The sequence below is a fragment of the Vulpes lagopus genome, chromosome 1 (genome assembly GCF_018345385.1).
Source record: "Vulpes lagopus strain Blue_001 chromosome 1, ASM1834538v1, whole genome shotgun sequence".
Classification (NCBI taxonomy): Eukaryota; Metazoa; Chordata; class Mammalia; order Carnivora; family Canidae; genus Vulpes; species Vulpes lagopus.
Genome location: NC_054824.1, coordinates 99,819,840 through 99,836,852, shown reverse-complemented (window position 1 = coordinate 99,836,852; position 17,013 = coordinate 99,819,840). Strand labels below are relative to the sequence as shown.

General features: G+C 34.9%; 1 protein-coding gene across 4 annotated transcripts in view; it reads left to right on the top strand.

Moving 5' to 3' along the window:
- Positions 1–17,013, top strand: part of ARL6 (ADP ribosylation factor like GTPase 6) — a 60,528-nt gene that overhangs the window by 28,827 nt on the left and 14,688 nt on the right. For 2 of the 4 annotated variants that reach the window (XR_005987796.1, XR_005987795.1), the window contains exons 7-8: positions 4,000–4,055; positions 9,389–9,583. Coding sequence is in view for 2 of the 4 variants with exons in the window: in XM_041755068.1 (XP_041611002.1) it covers positions 4,000–4,055; positions 9,389–9,414 (82 nt within the window). In the remaining 2 variants the exon portion in view is untranslated. Of the gene's footprint in view, positions 1–3,999; positions 4,056–9,388; positions 9,924–17,013 lie in introns of those variants that run through there. The other 2 variants (XM_041755068.1, XM_041755058.1) reach the window with 1 other exon arrangement.

Sequence of the window (17,013 nt, the reverse complement as noted above, 5' to 3'; positions counted from 1 at the left end):
TATGTCATGCTGAAAAAAATCTCTGAGCTTTTGTTCTTTGCTAAGCTCACTGTGTAAGTCACCTAACTTGATAGGATGTGAGTTAAGGATTTAATTGTATACAATTGTAGCAGTGCAGGTATTCATGAATACATTATTGCTAAAACTTTTTCCAATCTTGGGGTACCTGCCGTGGCTCAGTCAGAGCATGTAGCTCTTGATCTTGGAGTCCTCAGTTTCAGCCCCACATTGGATGTAGGGATTACTTAAATAAATAAATCTTAAAACAACAACAACAAAATACCTTTTCAAATCTTTCTGAGGATGTAAAATAGAAACAACTCTTTTAACCCACTTACTCAGTTTGAATCACACTGATTTCCTTCTGCACATTGAATCATCCAACCACAATCCCATGTCAGAACTCCCTTTGTCTGAATCAGTCTCCAAAATAATTTTCCTGGCTTGCTATTATACTTTCTTCAGGAGAGAGACCTCTCATGATAACCCTCCAAAATAATGTTATATCTTATCCCCTATGTCTCGTTTTTTTTTTCTTCATATTTTGCTGTATATTTCTATTGCCACGTCTTCTTTGGGTTTTGCTTGTTTTATAGTATATCTTCCTATACTAGTGCATAAGCAACATGAGAGCTGGAATTTTATCTGTTTTGTTTACTCTGTAACCCCTAAAATAACAATAGTACCAGGTACTTAGTATGTGCACAACAAATATTGGTTTGAGTATATAGAAATATAAATATTAATTTTATTTAGATATGCTAGTAAGATCAGACTCTTCAGCAATTAGTATCTGAAATTATACATTGTTTATTTGGAAAGCAACTTCTTATGGATATATTTAACTCTGGTGTGCCTTTATGCAAAACATTCCAATAAGGATAACCAGAAATTATATATTAGATAGTATTTTAGTGCCTGCCTTATATTAATTTGAACTTCCTTCTATCCACCTACTTACTTCCCTTTGCTGCAAGATGTCCTCTTGTCAATTTTCCCATTTTTCAAAGGGAAAGTCGTAACACAGAAGCATAGAAATGTACCATGTCTAGAAAGAGAAACAGAATATGAAACAAGGAGATACTACAGCTCAGTAAAGAACTTGTAGAGCTGATTTTGGTGCTGAAAAAGAAATCTCCTAGAAGAAAGCTTGAAAAAGCCCCTGAAAGGCTTCCGTGCTCAGGGCTACCACCACTTCTACGAAGGATTGAAACACTGCATATCTTGAGTAAAACTTTCCTTACTTTGCAATCAGAAGAAGAGTCAATTTTACTGTCTCTTGACTTAGAATTTGACGTTCTATGATATTTGGTCAGTAAAGAAAGGAGGGATTTTAGGTAGAGAAGTATCTTAAGATAGAACCTTTGTATTTCTCTAAATTATGCCTAAATTAATAATATCTAAACCAGAATAATTTTAATTTTTGCACTGTATTAAGCATTGTGAATTTTGATAGAAAGTACAACATTAAGAAATATGGGCCTAAAGAAAAAAAAAAAGAAATATGGGCCTAATTAATAAAAGATGCAGTCCTACTCTTAATTTTGAAATATAAATTAATTTTGCAAGTGGAAAAAATATCTTTCTACTTAAAATAATCAGCAACTGAATTTTTACAGATTTCTTTATTCAACTGTGATATCTAAATACTTCTCTAGGTGAAAGAAAAGGTAATGTTCTGATGCTATAAGGATGTAGAGTATTATATTGCCAGGTTCTGTATTTTCTGAATAACTTACAGAAGAATGCCAAGTATTTCTTTGAAAGTTGTCTATAATTTTGATTCAATTCAAAGAATATCTCACTAAGAACTAATAGTGTTTGTTAAACTTGTTTTTTTTATTTTTTGCTAAGTTCATTAAAGCATGTATAATATTGAAAATACGTGGGGCACCTGGGTGGCTCAGTCAGTTAAGCATCTGCCTTCAGCTTGGGTCATGATCCCAGAGTCCTGGGATCCACATCAGGCTCCCTGCTCAGAGAGGGGACTTTGCTTCTCCCTCTCCCTCTTCCTCTGCTGGCTCCCCCTGCTTGTGCTCTTTCTCTCTTTGTGTGTCAAATAATAAAATCTTTGAAAAAAAAAATTTTTAAATACACTTTTCTGGGCAGCCCAGGTGGCTCAGCAGGTTAGCGCCACCTTCAGTCCAGGGCGTGATCTTGGGGACCCAGGATCAAGTCCCACCTTGGGCTGCCTGCATGGAGCCTGCTTCTCCCTCTGCCTCTCTCTCTCTCTCTGTATGTGTCTCTCATGAATAAGTAAATAAAATCTTTAAAAATAATAAATAAATAAATAAATAAACAAATAAATAAATGCACCATGATACAGAGATAAAATATGCTATCTCTCTTGCCTTAAGTATAAGCAAATTTAGCAGCAAATAGAGAAAAGATTATAGAGAAATGCAGCCTGGAAAATGTTTGTGGTTTATTTTTACTCATTGTACTAAACATAGAGCCAACGCTGATTTTTAGGGTCTGATTTTAATAATGTTCTTTTAAAAAAGTTCTTTGACAGAGTCCCATATACAATATGTATATGTATTTACCAATTTACCCTCTTGTGAGGGCAACAGATAACAAAATAGGTAAATAGATGTTAAAATACCAGCTGGCAGGATGAAGAAAAGTAAAGTAGGACAAGAAGAGAAAGAATAATGATAGGTGTTCTCTCTGTGAAATCTAATTATTGTTAGGGAGAAATTCACGCAAAAGTTTGGAGAAATAGCTTTCCAGACAGAGATGCCTGCCAAGTTAAAAAGCTCTTAGATGAGAATGTGCCTGGTTTGTTCCCGGAAAAGCAAGAAGTCCAAGCTGGCTTGAATAGGGGGATCTAGAGGGAAATTGTAGGAGATGAGGCCATTGAGAAATAGCCAGGGACCGTATCACATTGGTTCTGGTAGGACATGGTAAAAAGACTTTGGCTTTTATTCTAGTTACAGGTCTGATGATATATTTAAAAGGAAAGATAGAACATAAACATTCAGGACCTATTAGGAAAAAATGGAAGGTTTTTAGTATGGTACTGATGCCCCCAGTAAAGGGGATGCCCCCAGTAGTTGGATTACTTGTTTGGGACTTTAAGTGTGTAATAAAAATCAAGACATCGATCTTTCTTGATTTAAGCATTTCAGTTACTGATGTTTTGCTACTGATATGGATAATCTGTAATATGCTTTGGATAATTATGTATCATATGCTGTTGGTTTCTGTCTATTTTATTTTTTTTTTCTGTCTATTTTAAAATAATTTTATGATAAAGTCATATTTGTAATCTAATAAGTAATTCTTTGGAAGTAATTTCTGTTTTGATTAGAATCAAATTATTTTAGATAATTAGGTACATTTTTAAATCATGCACAGCACACTTAAAAGGAACTTCAAACATTCAGAAAATCTGTTTATTTATACTAATTACTATCAGTCTATAACTGATAAAGATTATCTGATACTATCAAAATCATCTGCATTTTATTATTTTAGTTTCATTAGCATTATCTTATATAGATGCTAAACTGAAGACAGAGAGTTAAATAACCTCTAGTTTCCTGAAGCCCATGGATATGAGTATGATTGAAATCTGATATTTTTTTTTATTGTATAACCAGTTTACCAAAGTTATAATTACAGGTTTATACCTTATGGATATCAAATTCCATCTCAAATAAAGTCACTCCATCATGTGGCTAAATTACAACCTAAGACAACCATTTCTAATAAATAAATGTTATTGAGTCACTGGGGCTGGGCAAAGTAGAATAACTTTTTAGTGATAACACTTTTCCAAATGTCTGTTATAAATCATGAATAAATTTCTCATGTCTCCTTTCTGAGCACTCAGACTTTTATTTCCTATGTATATTCAGTTTCAGGGCTTAACCAGTTTTACTCAGATATATGTTACTAGACTATTAATTTGCCATCTAGCAAAATTGTAATTATTTATTTGTATGGTTCTATGAAGTAATGAAATGGATATGTTTCTTATGGATTTTATTTCAGTGCTAGTGATGCCATAAAAGGAGAAGGATTGCAAGAAGGTGTAGACTGGCTTCAAGGTACATCACAAAATACTATGCATCTGCAGTCTTTATTTCCATTCTATTCACATTTTTCTTTCCCTTTTTGCATTTCATTTTTATTATATCATTGCCTCTCTCCCTCTTGTTTCCATTTATTTCTGCTATCAGAAAAAACAATCCAGTAAGTATCTAATACCTTGCTACCTTTACTTCTATTACATTTTTCTGATGGGTTTATTTAAATAAATAAAGTATTTGCATCTTTATAATCAATACACATGACAACTCTAGAAAATAATTTTATGACAACAAATTTCTGTCAGATCTAGTAAATAGAAGCACATTTGAAGTTTGGGATAATTTCAGGGCTTCCTGTCAATAATTAAAAATAAGTTTGCTTGGCATATATCTTTTAAAAATCATGTTAAACTCTGTGGCTCCATTTATACATGTTTACACAACTTTTAATACTCATTTAGTATTATAAATACTGGCATTGATGTTTTGTATATTGCAGTTTTGTTACTCATCAAAATAGTTATCATTAGTTGGTACAGGCTTATATATCAAAGAATAAATTAAGGAATATCCTTTCCTCTAAGATTCCATTGTTTACTGACCGTAGGAATGGCCTGAAGCAGTGACCTACACAGCAATAGACGTGAATGAAACCAAGTTCTGTAGGTCCTTTTTATTACAGGACCCTGAGAGTCAGGCTGAAAAATGTCCATTTGTGAGCAGAACTGGGGATTATTCCTATCAGGAATCTGTCTGCCCTGAACTAGGGTAATTAACAAAATATTATGAATTCTAGCTGTAATCTTACAGCTATGGATTTATTTTTTCTCTACTAACCCTTTAATGTCAGTTATGTGTAATTTTGTTTTATGCATATCCTGTTCAATCTAAAAATAGCCTGCTTGCCCATACATAAAGAGACTTGATACTTCATTGGTTCAGAATATTAAATCTCCACCTGATAAATATTTTAATGTGTTATTAGTAAAATATGGTATTTTAATAAACTGCAGACTGTTGTAGTATTTCTTTTGTTTTTGTGTAGACATCATAACATTTACCATTAAACTGCAAAAAATATAATAGTCATATTTTTCAATTAAGTAAAACATAATTGAGAACCTCTAATAGTTCTCAGAAGAACTGTTGGAATTTTTCTGAACTCACATAGTTCTTAGATTGTGATAAAGAAGTGGTTTACACTTCTGATGATTTAATGGGACTTATTTCCACATAAAACAGATTAAGGAGCAGTGTTCTACAGAAGACCCCAGAAGCATATGTTAAGCCTTGATTTCTTATTTTACCAGTGCTTATTGCTCACAGTGAAGACACTGCACTGCATGGATAGAAACCCTACTATTGCTCATAAAAGCATAGTACCTATGAAAATAGGTTGACAAATTGTAGTTCTCCCTTCCTTTGTTGGATATATTTTGTCTGTAATAATGAGGCCACTAGGTGTCAGTAACGATCCAACATCACAGTGCCACTTGCCAACTCTGGTCTTCTTACCTAATTTTTGTGTCTTTGATCTTTCTGATTCATTATCTTTGTATCTTCCTTTTTTGTAAGGAGGATACACTATTAGAAATGTTTTTGTGCCGTTGCATTATCATGTTATTTTATGTAACCTTTAGAGCAGTTTTCTATGACCAGTTTCCCTATTTAAATAGAGAACACAATAATAATAAGCATTTGAGATTTTGAGTCTAGCAGATTTATTCTACACTTATTAACTAATTATTAACAATTATCTGTTTCTTATGAAAATAATTTTCATCATCTGTACAACTAAATGTCAAAAATTGTACAGATTAAATAAACACTGTTAAAGTGCCTAGTATAAGAAAAAAAAAAGCCCCAATAAGTGTCAAATTTACCATCTTACATAACTGCTCTCTTTTTTTTTTTTTTTTTTTTTAAAGATATCTTTTTTTTTTTATTTTTATTCATCTATGACAGTCACACAGAGAGAGAGAGAGAGAGAGGCAGAGACACAGGCAGAGGGAGAAGCAGGCTCCATGCACCGGGAGCCCGACGTGGGATTCGATCCCGGGTCTCCAGGATCGCGCCCTGGGCCAAAGGCAGGCGCCAAACCACTGCGCCACCCAGGGTTCCCACATAACTGCTCTCTATTTAGGAAAGGAGGAAACTTAGTACACCAATTAAAAAATGTTATTAGCTTGATTTTGAATAAGAAATACTTTCTTCATCTTTCCTATGTAATAGTAAATAGTTTACATTTTAATTCTCCAGACTATCTCTCTGGATTTAAAAAGAGGTAAAAAACCTATTTTGCAAATTAGGTAGCAGTAAATAGGGAGACTAGTCCATGCCTATAACTATTAACTTATTACCCAGAGGTTTTTATGTAAATTTAACTGTGAAAGATATTCTAAATGTATCTCTTCATTTTGCTTCCAGAATTCTGAAATTTCCTAGCATGCTAAACAACAAAGCTTCTGGTTCATTTTGGACCAATTTAGTCTTACTATTTTAAGGTTGAAAAATTTTGAGTAAAATGTTAATTTTACATTTTTTTGCCGTGATTCCATTCTCTTTTGGAAGGATTCTCAATAATTACCTATATATTATAACCCAAAGATAAGAACTCCTGAGTAGACTTTGAAATATTTTTTAAAGTCACCAAAGAAGCCATTGCAGAGGTGTAAGTTGTTTTCCAGGTCTGAAACTTTCAAATCAGATATTTATAAAAAGAAATCTTTCCACATGACTAATGAAACATACTCATTTTATCACTTTCTCTATATGGGAAAAGTTAATAATCCTCCCAAAGTTTTAACATAAGGCTTCTATAAACTACGTATATGGGTATTCTAATGAAAGATAGAGGACTGAACACTTAATTCCATCCCCTTGTCGAATTTCACTAAGAGGACTTTTATTTAAAGACATTATCCCACAAGGGAAAAAAAAATAGTAGTGACAAAAATGGCAACCAAATTTAGAAGCTGAATGTCTGATGAATGTTGAATGACTTAAGAGATCTGAGAAAGGTGAATTCTGAACTAGCACTGAGGAAAGCTGGAAAGCATCCCACTTTATGTTGCAGATCCCCTCGAAGGCTCGGATATTGATGAAAAGTGGAAAGAAGGATGAAGTGGGCCTGAAAAGAGAAGATAGTTATACTTTCTTGACCCCCCTAAAAGATTGAAGGTTCATTCTTGCAGAAAATCAGAGTATCTCTGGACTGGGGAACACCCAAGCACAGCTGTGTGGTAGTGCTGGTCTGAAAATGAGGAGTAACTGAAAGTTTTTATACCAAATAGTGTACTCCTCTTCTGCCTTCTACTTCTCCCAGAAGACACTGGCAGTAGGCAAGATATATAAAGTAATCTTAGAGGAACCAGACCAGTGAGCGAAAAGACCTAAAGGTATTAACATCAAAGATTCCCAAGAAGATGGCATAGCTGTCTACACTAGAATAAAGACCACATTTGACACAAGCCTCACACACATACTGAAATTTCAGTCAGCTTTATAGTGTTCATTCATACTTATGAAAAGATGGCAAAGGCATTTGAGGATCAAAACATTATAAATTATGGAACATCAGCAAACCAAAAGAGCTGGTTAGAGGAAGTAGAATTCATTTAGGGAGAACATTTCAAAAAACCGTTAGAGTATCCTCAAAGAGATAAGATTACTTTCATGAATATGACCAGGCATATACTTGTAAAGGACCAAAGGGAAAAAAAGTTCATAGAAAATAATAGAACAGATGAAATGGAAAATTCAATAAAAAGAAGATAAAATAGAAGCATTCACTCAGAAAGTAGAGCAAAAAGATAAAATTGGAAAGAAAAGAAAGTAGGAGGTCCAATATCCAAATAATAAGAATTTTAGATGGGCAAAGAGAGAAAATAGAGGGGAGAAATTCCTCAAATAAATCAGTAAACAGTATTTTCCAGAACTGAAAGATGAGTTTTTAGTTGAAAGGTCTCTTGAAAGCCCAGTACAGCAAATGAAAATATTCCCACACCAAGGGTCACCATTACTTAATTTAAACATTTAAGACAATGGAAGATTCTACAAGCTTTCTGGGAAGAAAATAAGTTTCATGTAAGGATAAGGAAGCAAAAATAGCATCAGACTTGTAAACATCAACATTTGGAACCTGCAAGATACTGGTCATTGCCTGGAAAAGTTCAAGGAGAAAACAATGGAATTATATGCTCAGGCAGTATCAGTGTATTTTGACTGTAGAATAAAGACATCTTCATCTATGTAACAGTCTCAAGAATGTACTTTCTATACCTTCTACTGAGGTAGCCATTGAGAGGTATACTCTTCAAAGACAAGGTAATAAGCCAAGAAGATAAAATAATAGACCATGAAACAGGAAAACCAGTATAAGAGCATGTGGGAAGGATCCTAAGGACGATAATGAAAGATAATGAGTTCCTAGCATGATAATGAAAGATCTCATATGAAGATAGCTGGGCAAGCATAGGGAACAACTGGTCAGATTAGAGAGTTTTGGAAGACTCTAAGGGAGAGTTCTTCAGGAAAGTGAAATTCATAGGCTGTGTAATGTGCTTCATCATAATAAAGGTTTTCCCAGTGTGGGAGTAGTGAGATTGAATTAGTGTTAAGTATTTAAAATAATAATAATAAGCAGACAGGCAGGGTTGGAGAATGAGGCACAATTATTAAAAAAGGGAAAGCAAAATGCAGAGGAGAGGGATACAACCGATCTCTGTGAATAGCATGTATGCAGTCATCATATCGATGACAAGATTACTATGGTAGAAGAATGAGAGGGCAGCCCCAGTGGCACAGCGGTTTAGCGCCGCCTGCAGCCTGGGGTGTGATCCTGGAGACCCTGGATCGAGTCCCACATCAGGCTTCCTGCATGGAGACTGCTCCTCCCTCTGCCTGTGTCTGCCTCTCTCTTCGCTCTCTCTGAATGAATAAATAAGTAAATCTTTAAAAAAAAAAAAAAAAGAAGAAGAAGAAGAAGAAGAATGAGAGCGCTGGAAGCATAATGGGGGTGTCCGGGCAGCAGCGAAGGAACTAATAATTCAAAAAGTAATAATAAAAGTGTATTATTTAGAGATACAGAGGTAAATCTCCTAAGAGAGGTTAAAAGTGGTTGCCTCTGAAAGATTAAAGAAGATGAGACAAGGGCCTGCTAGTAGACTAGTTGACTTAACTTTGTGCATGTACCATGATAAAAACAAAAACTACAGTGTGTTTGTGCTTTAAACAAAAACAGGTATGTGCATAGGCGTCTACTGTGTTTTTATAGATTTATCATGGATTACTTTAGAAAATGGATTTTGTCTGTGGAGACTGATAGTTTTTTGTTCGTTTTTTGTTATCAGATCAGATCCAGGCTGTGAAGACATGAAAAGATAGTATTTGGAAACTTCAACAGTTTTCAATTCAAGGAATGTATCTTAAGGCAAACTGAATACTTCAAATTTTTTAAAAGATGTTTGTGCATCTGAGAATACTTAATAATCTTCTGCTTGCATTTATGGACACTGAATGAGCTTTTTAAGAACATAGGACTTCAGGTATGCTAATGTGACCATTAATTATATTAAAACTAAATATTTCCTCAGAAGGGCTCCTTCTCCAGAATTATCAACTTCTCGGTAGAAGTCTACATTTGATTGTAATTAGAATATTTAAAGTCAGAGTTATAAGCCATCTCAATGGCATCATGATTTCTAATACCTTTAATGTATTTTATTTTTTAAATTATCTTCTAAAATTTAGTTAATGGTATGACTTTGCAGTATGATTGTGCTTGGAAAAAGAACTTTAAATATTTATAAGGGACCATGGATAATATATATACATAAAATTTTTACTATGTGTGATTATCAATAAAACATGCAGCGTACCAACTAGTGTACTTTGTTTACACTGAAAAGAATAATGCTATGTCAATGTAATATTTTTTTTTTTGTCAATGTAATATTTAGTGTTTTACAGTCAAGCATTTGTAAACTGAGACCAAGTTAAGCTGAATTTATTTATCCAGTGAATGTGTATTAAAACTCTCTGTACCTATACTACTCTGGCATTGTCCTAGTCAATGGTGATACAAGGTAAATAAGATATATTCTTTATCCTTAGAGGACTTAAAATGTAATGAGAGTTAATTTAAGAACCTTTTCATACATAGCATCTAATTTTATTTCATTGGCTAAATGATTATCTTGCATTTTAAAATTAAGAGGTATAAAAATGAATTAATGTGATTCTTCAATAATTATTTTAACTGACTTCTTGTTTCTTTCTTTAAAATGTCTCCAATACTATAGCACTTTGTTAAAATAGATTGTGACTCACCAAAATATGTTTTCCCTGAGCATAAATTGCTACAAAAATGTCCTTTAGAATTTTAGACACATCTCAGGCATCTACTCTGTGCAAATTGTGTTAGTTCTCAAAACTTAATTAGAAGGATCCCTGGGTGGCGCAACGGTTTGGTGCCTGCCTTTGACCCAGGGCGCGATCCTGGAGACCCGGGATCAAATCCCACGTCGGGCTCCCGGTGCATGGAGCCTGCTTCTCCCTCTGCCTATGTCTCTGCCTCTCTCTGTCTCTCTCTCTCTGTGACTATCATAAATAAATAAAAATTAAAAAAAAAAACTTAATTAGAGGCCACTTTTAATTGTGAACTCTGAATAGAAGATTTCATTTTAAATTAACCACTAGAAAAGAGTATACAGAGCAATGGTGTCAATCCTGAAAAACATTGCATATAAAGAACAACTGTAGTGTACAATATATAACATTTTAAACGTCCTTAGCTGTGCAAATGAAAAAAACAGGAGGCAAAGGGCGCCTGGGTGACTCAGTCGGTTGAGCATATGCCTTTGCTTGGGTCATAGTCCCGGAATCCTGGGATGGAGCCCTGCATCAGGCTCCCTGCTTCTCCCTCTCCTCCCTACTCATGCTCTCTCGCTATGTCTCTCTCTCAAATAAATAAACTATTTAAAAAAATTTTTAAAACAGGAGGCAAAAGGTAAGTGAGTAATAGGGGTGTGTTATGGTAACTGTGGTACTGGTACATGTCCTAGAGATTTGAATAAAATCATTTTAAAACTACAGTAAAATTCTATAAATCAGTTTCTCTCAGTCCAGGAATCCCAGTGGTTTAGAATTGGGGAAATTAAAAGTTATCCAGAATATCTTAATAGTCCAGCATTTTATTTTAGCTAGCTTGCAAGCCTCTCGTAAATTGTTTCGATGAGGGGTCCACCTGGGTGGCTCAGTTGTTGAGCATCTGCCTTTGGCTCAGGTCATGATCCCGGGGTCCTGGGATCGAGTCCCACATCAGTCTCCCTACAAGGAGCCTGCTTCTCCCTCTGCCTATGTCTCTGCCTCTCTGTGTGTCTCTCATGAATGAATAACTTAGAAAAAAATTGTTTTGATGAGGATACAAAGTGAGATTCTTATTAGGGTTGCTTCGAATATAAAAAGGACATAAAAACACTGAATGTAGTTTAACAAAATACTTATATGCTGTAGTTTAGGAAGATAGGATAGTTTAGGAGGATGGAGAAAGGGTATATTAGAATTCAAATCTTCATCTACCATCATCATCATCATCATCATAATAGCTGTCGCTATATGAACACTGTATTTTGAGCTAGATATTTTCACACATACTAGATTTTGCATTATTTAATTCTCATATTAACCTTGTGTGATAAAGGTAGGTTTTATTATTTGTTTTATAGACAAGGAAACAGAGATTTAAAAAAGTCATTTGCAGAATGTCACTGCTAAATACTGGTGCTGGGATTTAGAACCAAACCATCTGTTTAGGATAGATGGATTCAAGAGAAAAGAGTATTATAATATTAGAAATACAGAGCTACCTGCCATAAGGATAACTAAAAGGACTGAAAAGGCTCACTGGGGTGGGAGACCAGAATGGGGTAGGAAAGTCAGAAAAGTGACTACTTTTTTGTTTTGTTTTTAATTTTTACTTGTTTTCAGTCTCTGAACACTTCAGATTTTCAACTCTGGGCATAAATGACTAATAAAAATAACTATTAAAACTATGTTGAGGGATCCCTGGGTGGCGCAACGGTTTGGCGCCTGCCTTTGGCCCAGGGCATGATCCTGGAGACCCGGGATCGAATCCCACATCAGGCTCCCGGTGCATGGAGCCTGCTTCTTCCTCAGCCTGTGTCTCTGCCTCTCTCTCTCTCTCTCTCTGTGACTATCATAAATAAATTAAAAAAAAATAAATAAATAAAACTATGTTGATACTAAATTAATATTCCACAAACTACAGTAATTCACACCTATGCAAACATTTAAAAGAAAGCAAAGTACTGACTTTTTCCTTAGTTTCTGTGATCTCCAAGTCTAGTTTATACTCCATAAATATCTATTCTGTTTTACATTTTCACGTGCAGATTATTACATAGAAGCACATTGGGCTACAGGATGCCATAAAAGCGTGTATAAGCTGAGTTTATTGCATTTGTATTTAACGTAGTATACAATTAAAATTTATTGCATTAAAGCTCAAGCAAATGTTTTTTCATGTTTAGACATCACTCTGTTAGAAAGTTCAATTCATTAAGCTCTACATTTCAATATAAACACTTCATAAAGTCTCAAGACTTATTGTATGGATTGTGTTTAAATATTTATATTTGGCCCTATTCAGCCTGTGTCTTGTAAATCACAAAAGAGCAGAGTTTTAATATTTGTTTTTCATTTATTGGTTGTCTGTTAAAAATTGTGAATTATTTTTTGATTGCTAACGTCATTTTTTCCCTTTGGAATTTTTGGCATAACACGTGATTTCCATAAATATATGAAATTACTCTTGAGAATACTTAAGGCAAATACATCCTGCTTATAACTCTGGTACATTAAAATGCTATAGCATTTTAACTGTGCATATTTTCTGCTGCTTATTCTCTTAGTTCTTAGTTTAAAAAATAAATAAAACTGATTAAATGTTCACTTAAATGGATTTAAAATAGGTTTGTCCATTTCTGTGACTGGAAAAGAATACTATAATAATAGAAAATTAGTGACTGTGTTTATTTTTATTTTTATTTTTATTTGTGATTGTGTTTAATTGAATGTTTCAGGTAACTCAGTTATTTTATTTTCATAGTGAATCTTTCTCATTAAGGATGCTCCTGCTGGGATTTACAAGGGACTGCCTCAGAACCGTTACTGATTCTTCCTTCTGATCACTCGATTTTAATGCCACACATGGAGTTTCATCAACATATAGTGCTAAACCTTTTCTGGTGATTTAGAATAAACCAAGAGGGACAAATTAAATCCTTTTCAAAATTTGAAGTCACCAAGTAATGCTACTGGTCATAGAGAAATAGTAGGTATTTTGAAAACGAAATTTGGTTAGATATGAGTAGTAATAAACATTTTTGTAGCTTTTACTGTGTGCCAGGAACTTTCTAAGCACCTTACATATATTAATTCATTTAATCATCTTGACTTCCTACCTCTCTTGTATAGTTCATTTGTCAGCAAACTACCAATCTAGCTCTAGATGTCCCTTGAGCTAATAATTTTATATTTTTAATGGATTAATTAAGAAAAAAAAAAGGAGCAACATATACTGTAATGTGGTCCACAATAGTGTTTACTGTCTGGGGCTGCACATAAAAACTGTCAACTCCTGTTAGGATGCAAATAAACAGAGGACCCTGGATTTTAAGCCTAAACTATCTGGTTCCAGAACCTATGTTCTTAACATCTATGAGGTCTGTCAAAAAACTAAAGATTTTCTAAAATGGAATAGATTCAAATGCCTATAAAGTAATACTCTTTGAAATCTTTTTTTCTCCCTTGGTAAGATTGATGCCCTGGCCTTCTGAAGTCTTTTTCCTTCCTTTTCTTTAAATGAGTAGCAACACACTGGACAGATTCTGAAACATCAGACATGTTAATATTTTAAAGATGTATGTATCCATTTGAGAGAGAGAGGGAAAGAGAGAGCATGCACATCAATTGGGGAGGAGAAAAAGGAGAGGGGGAGAGAGTCCTAAATGGACTCCATGCTGAGCGTGGAGGCCAATGCAGGGCTCAGTCTCACCACCCTGAGATCACAACCTGAGCTAACCCAAGAGTCAGACGCTTAAACCACTGAGCCACCCAAGTGCCCCTGGGCATGTTGGTATTTTAAAGTAAAACCACACACACAGGTTATCCCCAAGCATGGCTTCAACCTCCAGATTTCCCAGTGACTTTTGCTGATATTTTGACATAAAGGATAACTAATGTTGATGGTCTTAAAATATATATGGTAAAATGTGGAAATATTTATAATTCAATTTGCGGATATGTGGGTTATTTTTTTTTTTTAAGATTTATTTATTTTTAGAGCATGAGTCAGGCGATAGGCAAAGGGAGAGGTAGGGAAAGAATCTCAAGCAGACTCCTACCAAGCAGGGAGCCCAACATGGTGCTCAGTCCCCATGACCCATGAGATCATGACCTGAGCTGAAGTCAGGAGTTGGACACTTAACTGATTAAGCCACCCAGGCTACCGATGGATATACATTTCAAGTTAAGTGACCACAATTAACAACTATAGCTAAAAATATTTTGTTATAAACTTCATGGTTATGCCTCCATGTGCTAAATTTTCACCGTGTGACTGGTGATATGGCATATATCCACAAAGGATGAGGCCCCAAATTAGTTTCTTTCTCTCTCTCTCTCTCTCTCTCTCTCTCTCTCTCACACACACACACACACACACACATTCTCATTTTCTAATCATAGAAAGATTGAGAAATACCCACTTACTATGGAGAGGAAGTGTCAGGCTTGTTCTAGTCTTAAGAAAGAACTGTAGTCTATTTCTTAAGTTTATGCTCATTTCCCATGTAGAAAAGTTCTGTGTTGAGTCCTGAGTATTTCTCCTTGTTATATCTCTTTTGGAAAAGCTTATAAATTCTTCCAAGTATTTTATGAAATACCTTAATGTAGTAAACTATTAGTCTTTCTATCAATAGGTCCCTACAGTAAAATAGTATTCAAACAGCAACTATGGTTAGGAACCCTGCAATTATATTTCTTTTTAATGTATCAGCAGAATTACTAGCACTGTAAAGAAGACCTTATTTTAGGCTTAAAGATTATATGGTACTCTGTGTTTAACTTAATTACATTCTTATTTTTATTAAATATATTTATATATATTTATATGTCTTATGTATTTTACCTCCCAGAAACAAACTGAAAAAAAGTAGCTACACCGTAGGGTGGCTTTATAACAAAATGAAAAACCATAACACTAGAGTGTCTTATTCTAAGGAAACCTTGAGATTATTCAATTAATTGATTTTCTTTTCATCTTTTTTTCTTTTAGCCCTACTTCAAATTGTTTTTCAAGAGACCTGAATATCAGTATACATGCATTTACTGAGATAATCCTCTAATCAACTCCAAGCAGAAAAAATGTGTAGTGTATCTACAAGCATAAACTTTAATTATAAAGAAAGGACCCAAATCTCTGATTTCTTACAGAGAATAGTATGGAGTGGGAGGGGGCAGTGGTGCCCTGGATAAAAGTCTGATCTGGGCTAACTTTCAGAAAAATGATTTCAGATTGCTTCCAAATCTGTGTAGACATCAATGGATAGATGGCTTATGGTACAGTTGCTTGCTCCATAAGCTCAGGCCATAGCCTGGAAGCCAGAAAATGAACACATAATGAATTGATAGGTTCTGCATAGTAAGAAGGGTCTTTACAGCCTATATTATATTTTTAAAAATGATTTTGTTTTCCTCAAAATTATTCTAGACTTTGGCTCTATTCATTTACTTTAGGGAGGTGTGCATGAGCTTCATTTGGAAGGGCAGCAATTGTGCTTTGAATGTTTGATCTTTAATTGAGGAAGCTCAATGAATCCTTTATTTCATCTTTTTTGCATATCTTGGTCACTCTTATTTTAAATATCCACTCACCATCCAAGATCCTGTTCTCTGATTTCTATCTTAAATGTTTTCTAAACAGATATATTAGTTTTTAGGGTTCTCTGTGGAAAGTCTTAACATATTCTATTAAACTGAACCATATGACATTGCCATTTTGTAGGCACAGAGCAGGTGAATGATAGCACTTTCACATGGTTCAGTTGAGACCACCTGGAAACTTCCAAATGGTACATTTGTTCAGTAAGGGCCAAAGAAATTCACTGGGAATAACTAGGTAGATAGAACCCAGCCTACTACAGAAAGAACCCATGGTGAAAAATATGACACTTTGTAGTTCCATGTCTAAAACTATGCAAGTAATCTGACAGATTTTTTTTAAAGGTTTTTACTTATTTGAGAGAGTGTGCAAGAGAGAGCATGGTTGGGGAGAGGGGCAGAGGGAGAGGAAGAAGCAGACTCCATGCTGAGCAGAGAGCCTGAAGCAGGGCTCCATCCCAGGACTCTGAGATCATGACCCAACCCTGAGGCAGAAGTGTAACTGAGCCACCCGGGCATCACAACCTGACAGATTTCTTAACTTTTTTAAGGTATTGTTTCAGACGTGTTTTAGACATTTAGACATTTAGACATTTCAGATTCTCTCAGGCTCACTCTCTTGTTCCTGCCTCTGCTTACAGGTTCCAGTCATCATATGTAGGTACAATTTGACAGTGCCCCACATCCCTCATTTCCTGTTCCAGAGCTTCCTATTTTTGCGCCCATTCCCTCACCACTACCATTCCAAAACATACATAACCCAGCAGGGAAACCACCGGCCTCTTTCCATATTCCCTGTTCATCCCGGACAGTCTTGTGACACTCTGTACAGCTTCTAGGATGATTGCTCCAAATCTAATAATTAGTCACATTTAGTGGTCGGCTCACTAACACCTCAGATCGCTTCTCCTTACCTGCTTCATTATTCTTTTCCCATAACTTTACTCCCCGATAAAGTAATAGCACACCATTCCTCTGCCTCGACAATTCTTTCTGAGGAACCCAGACTATG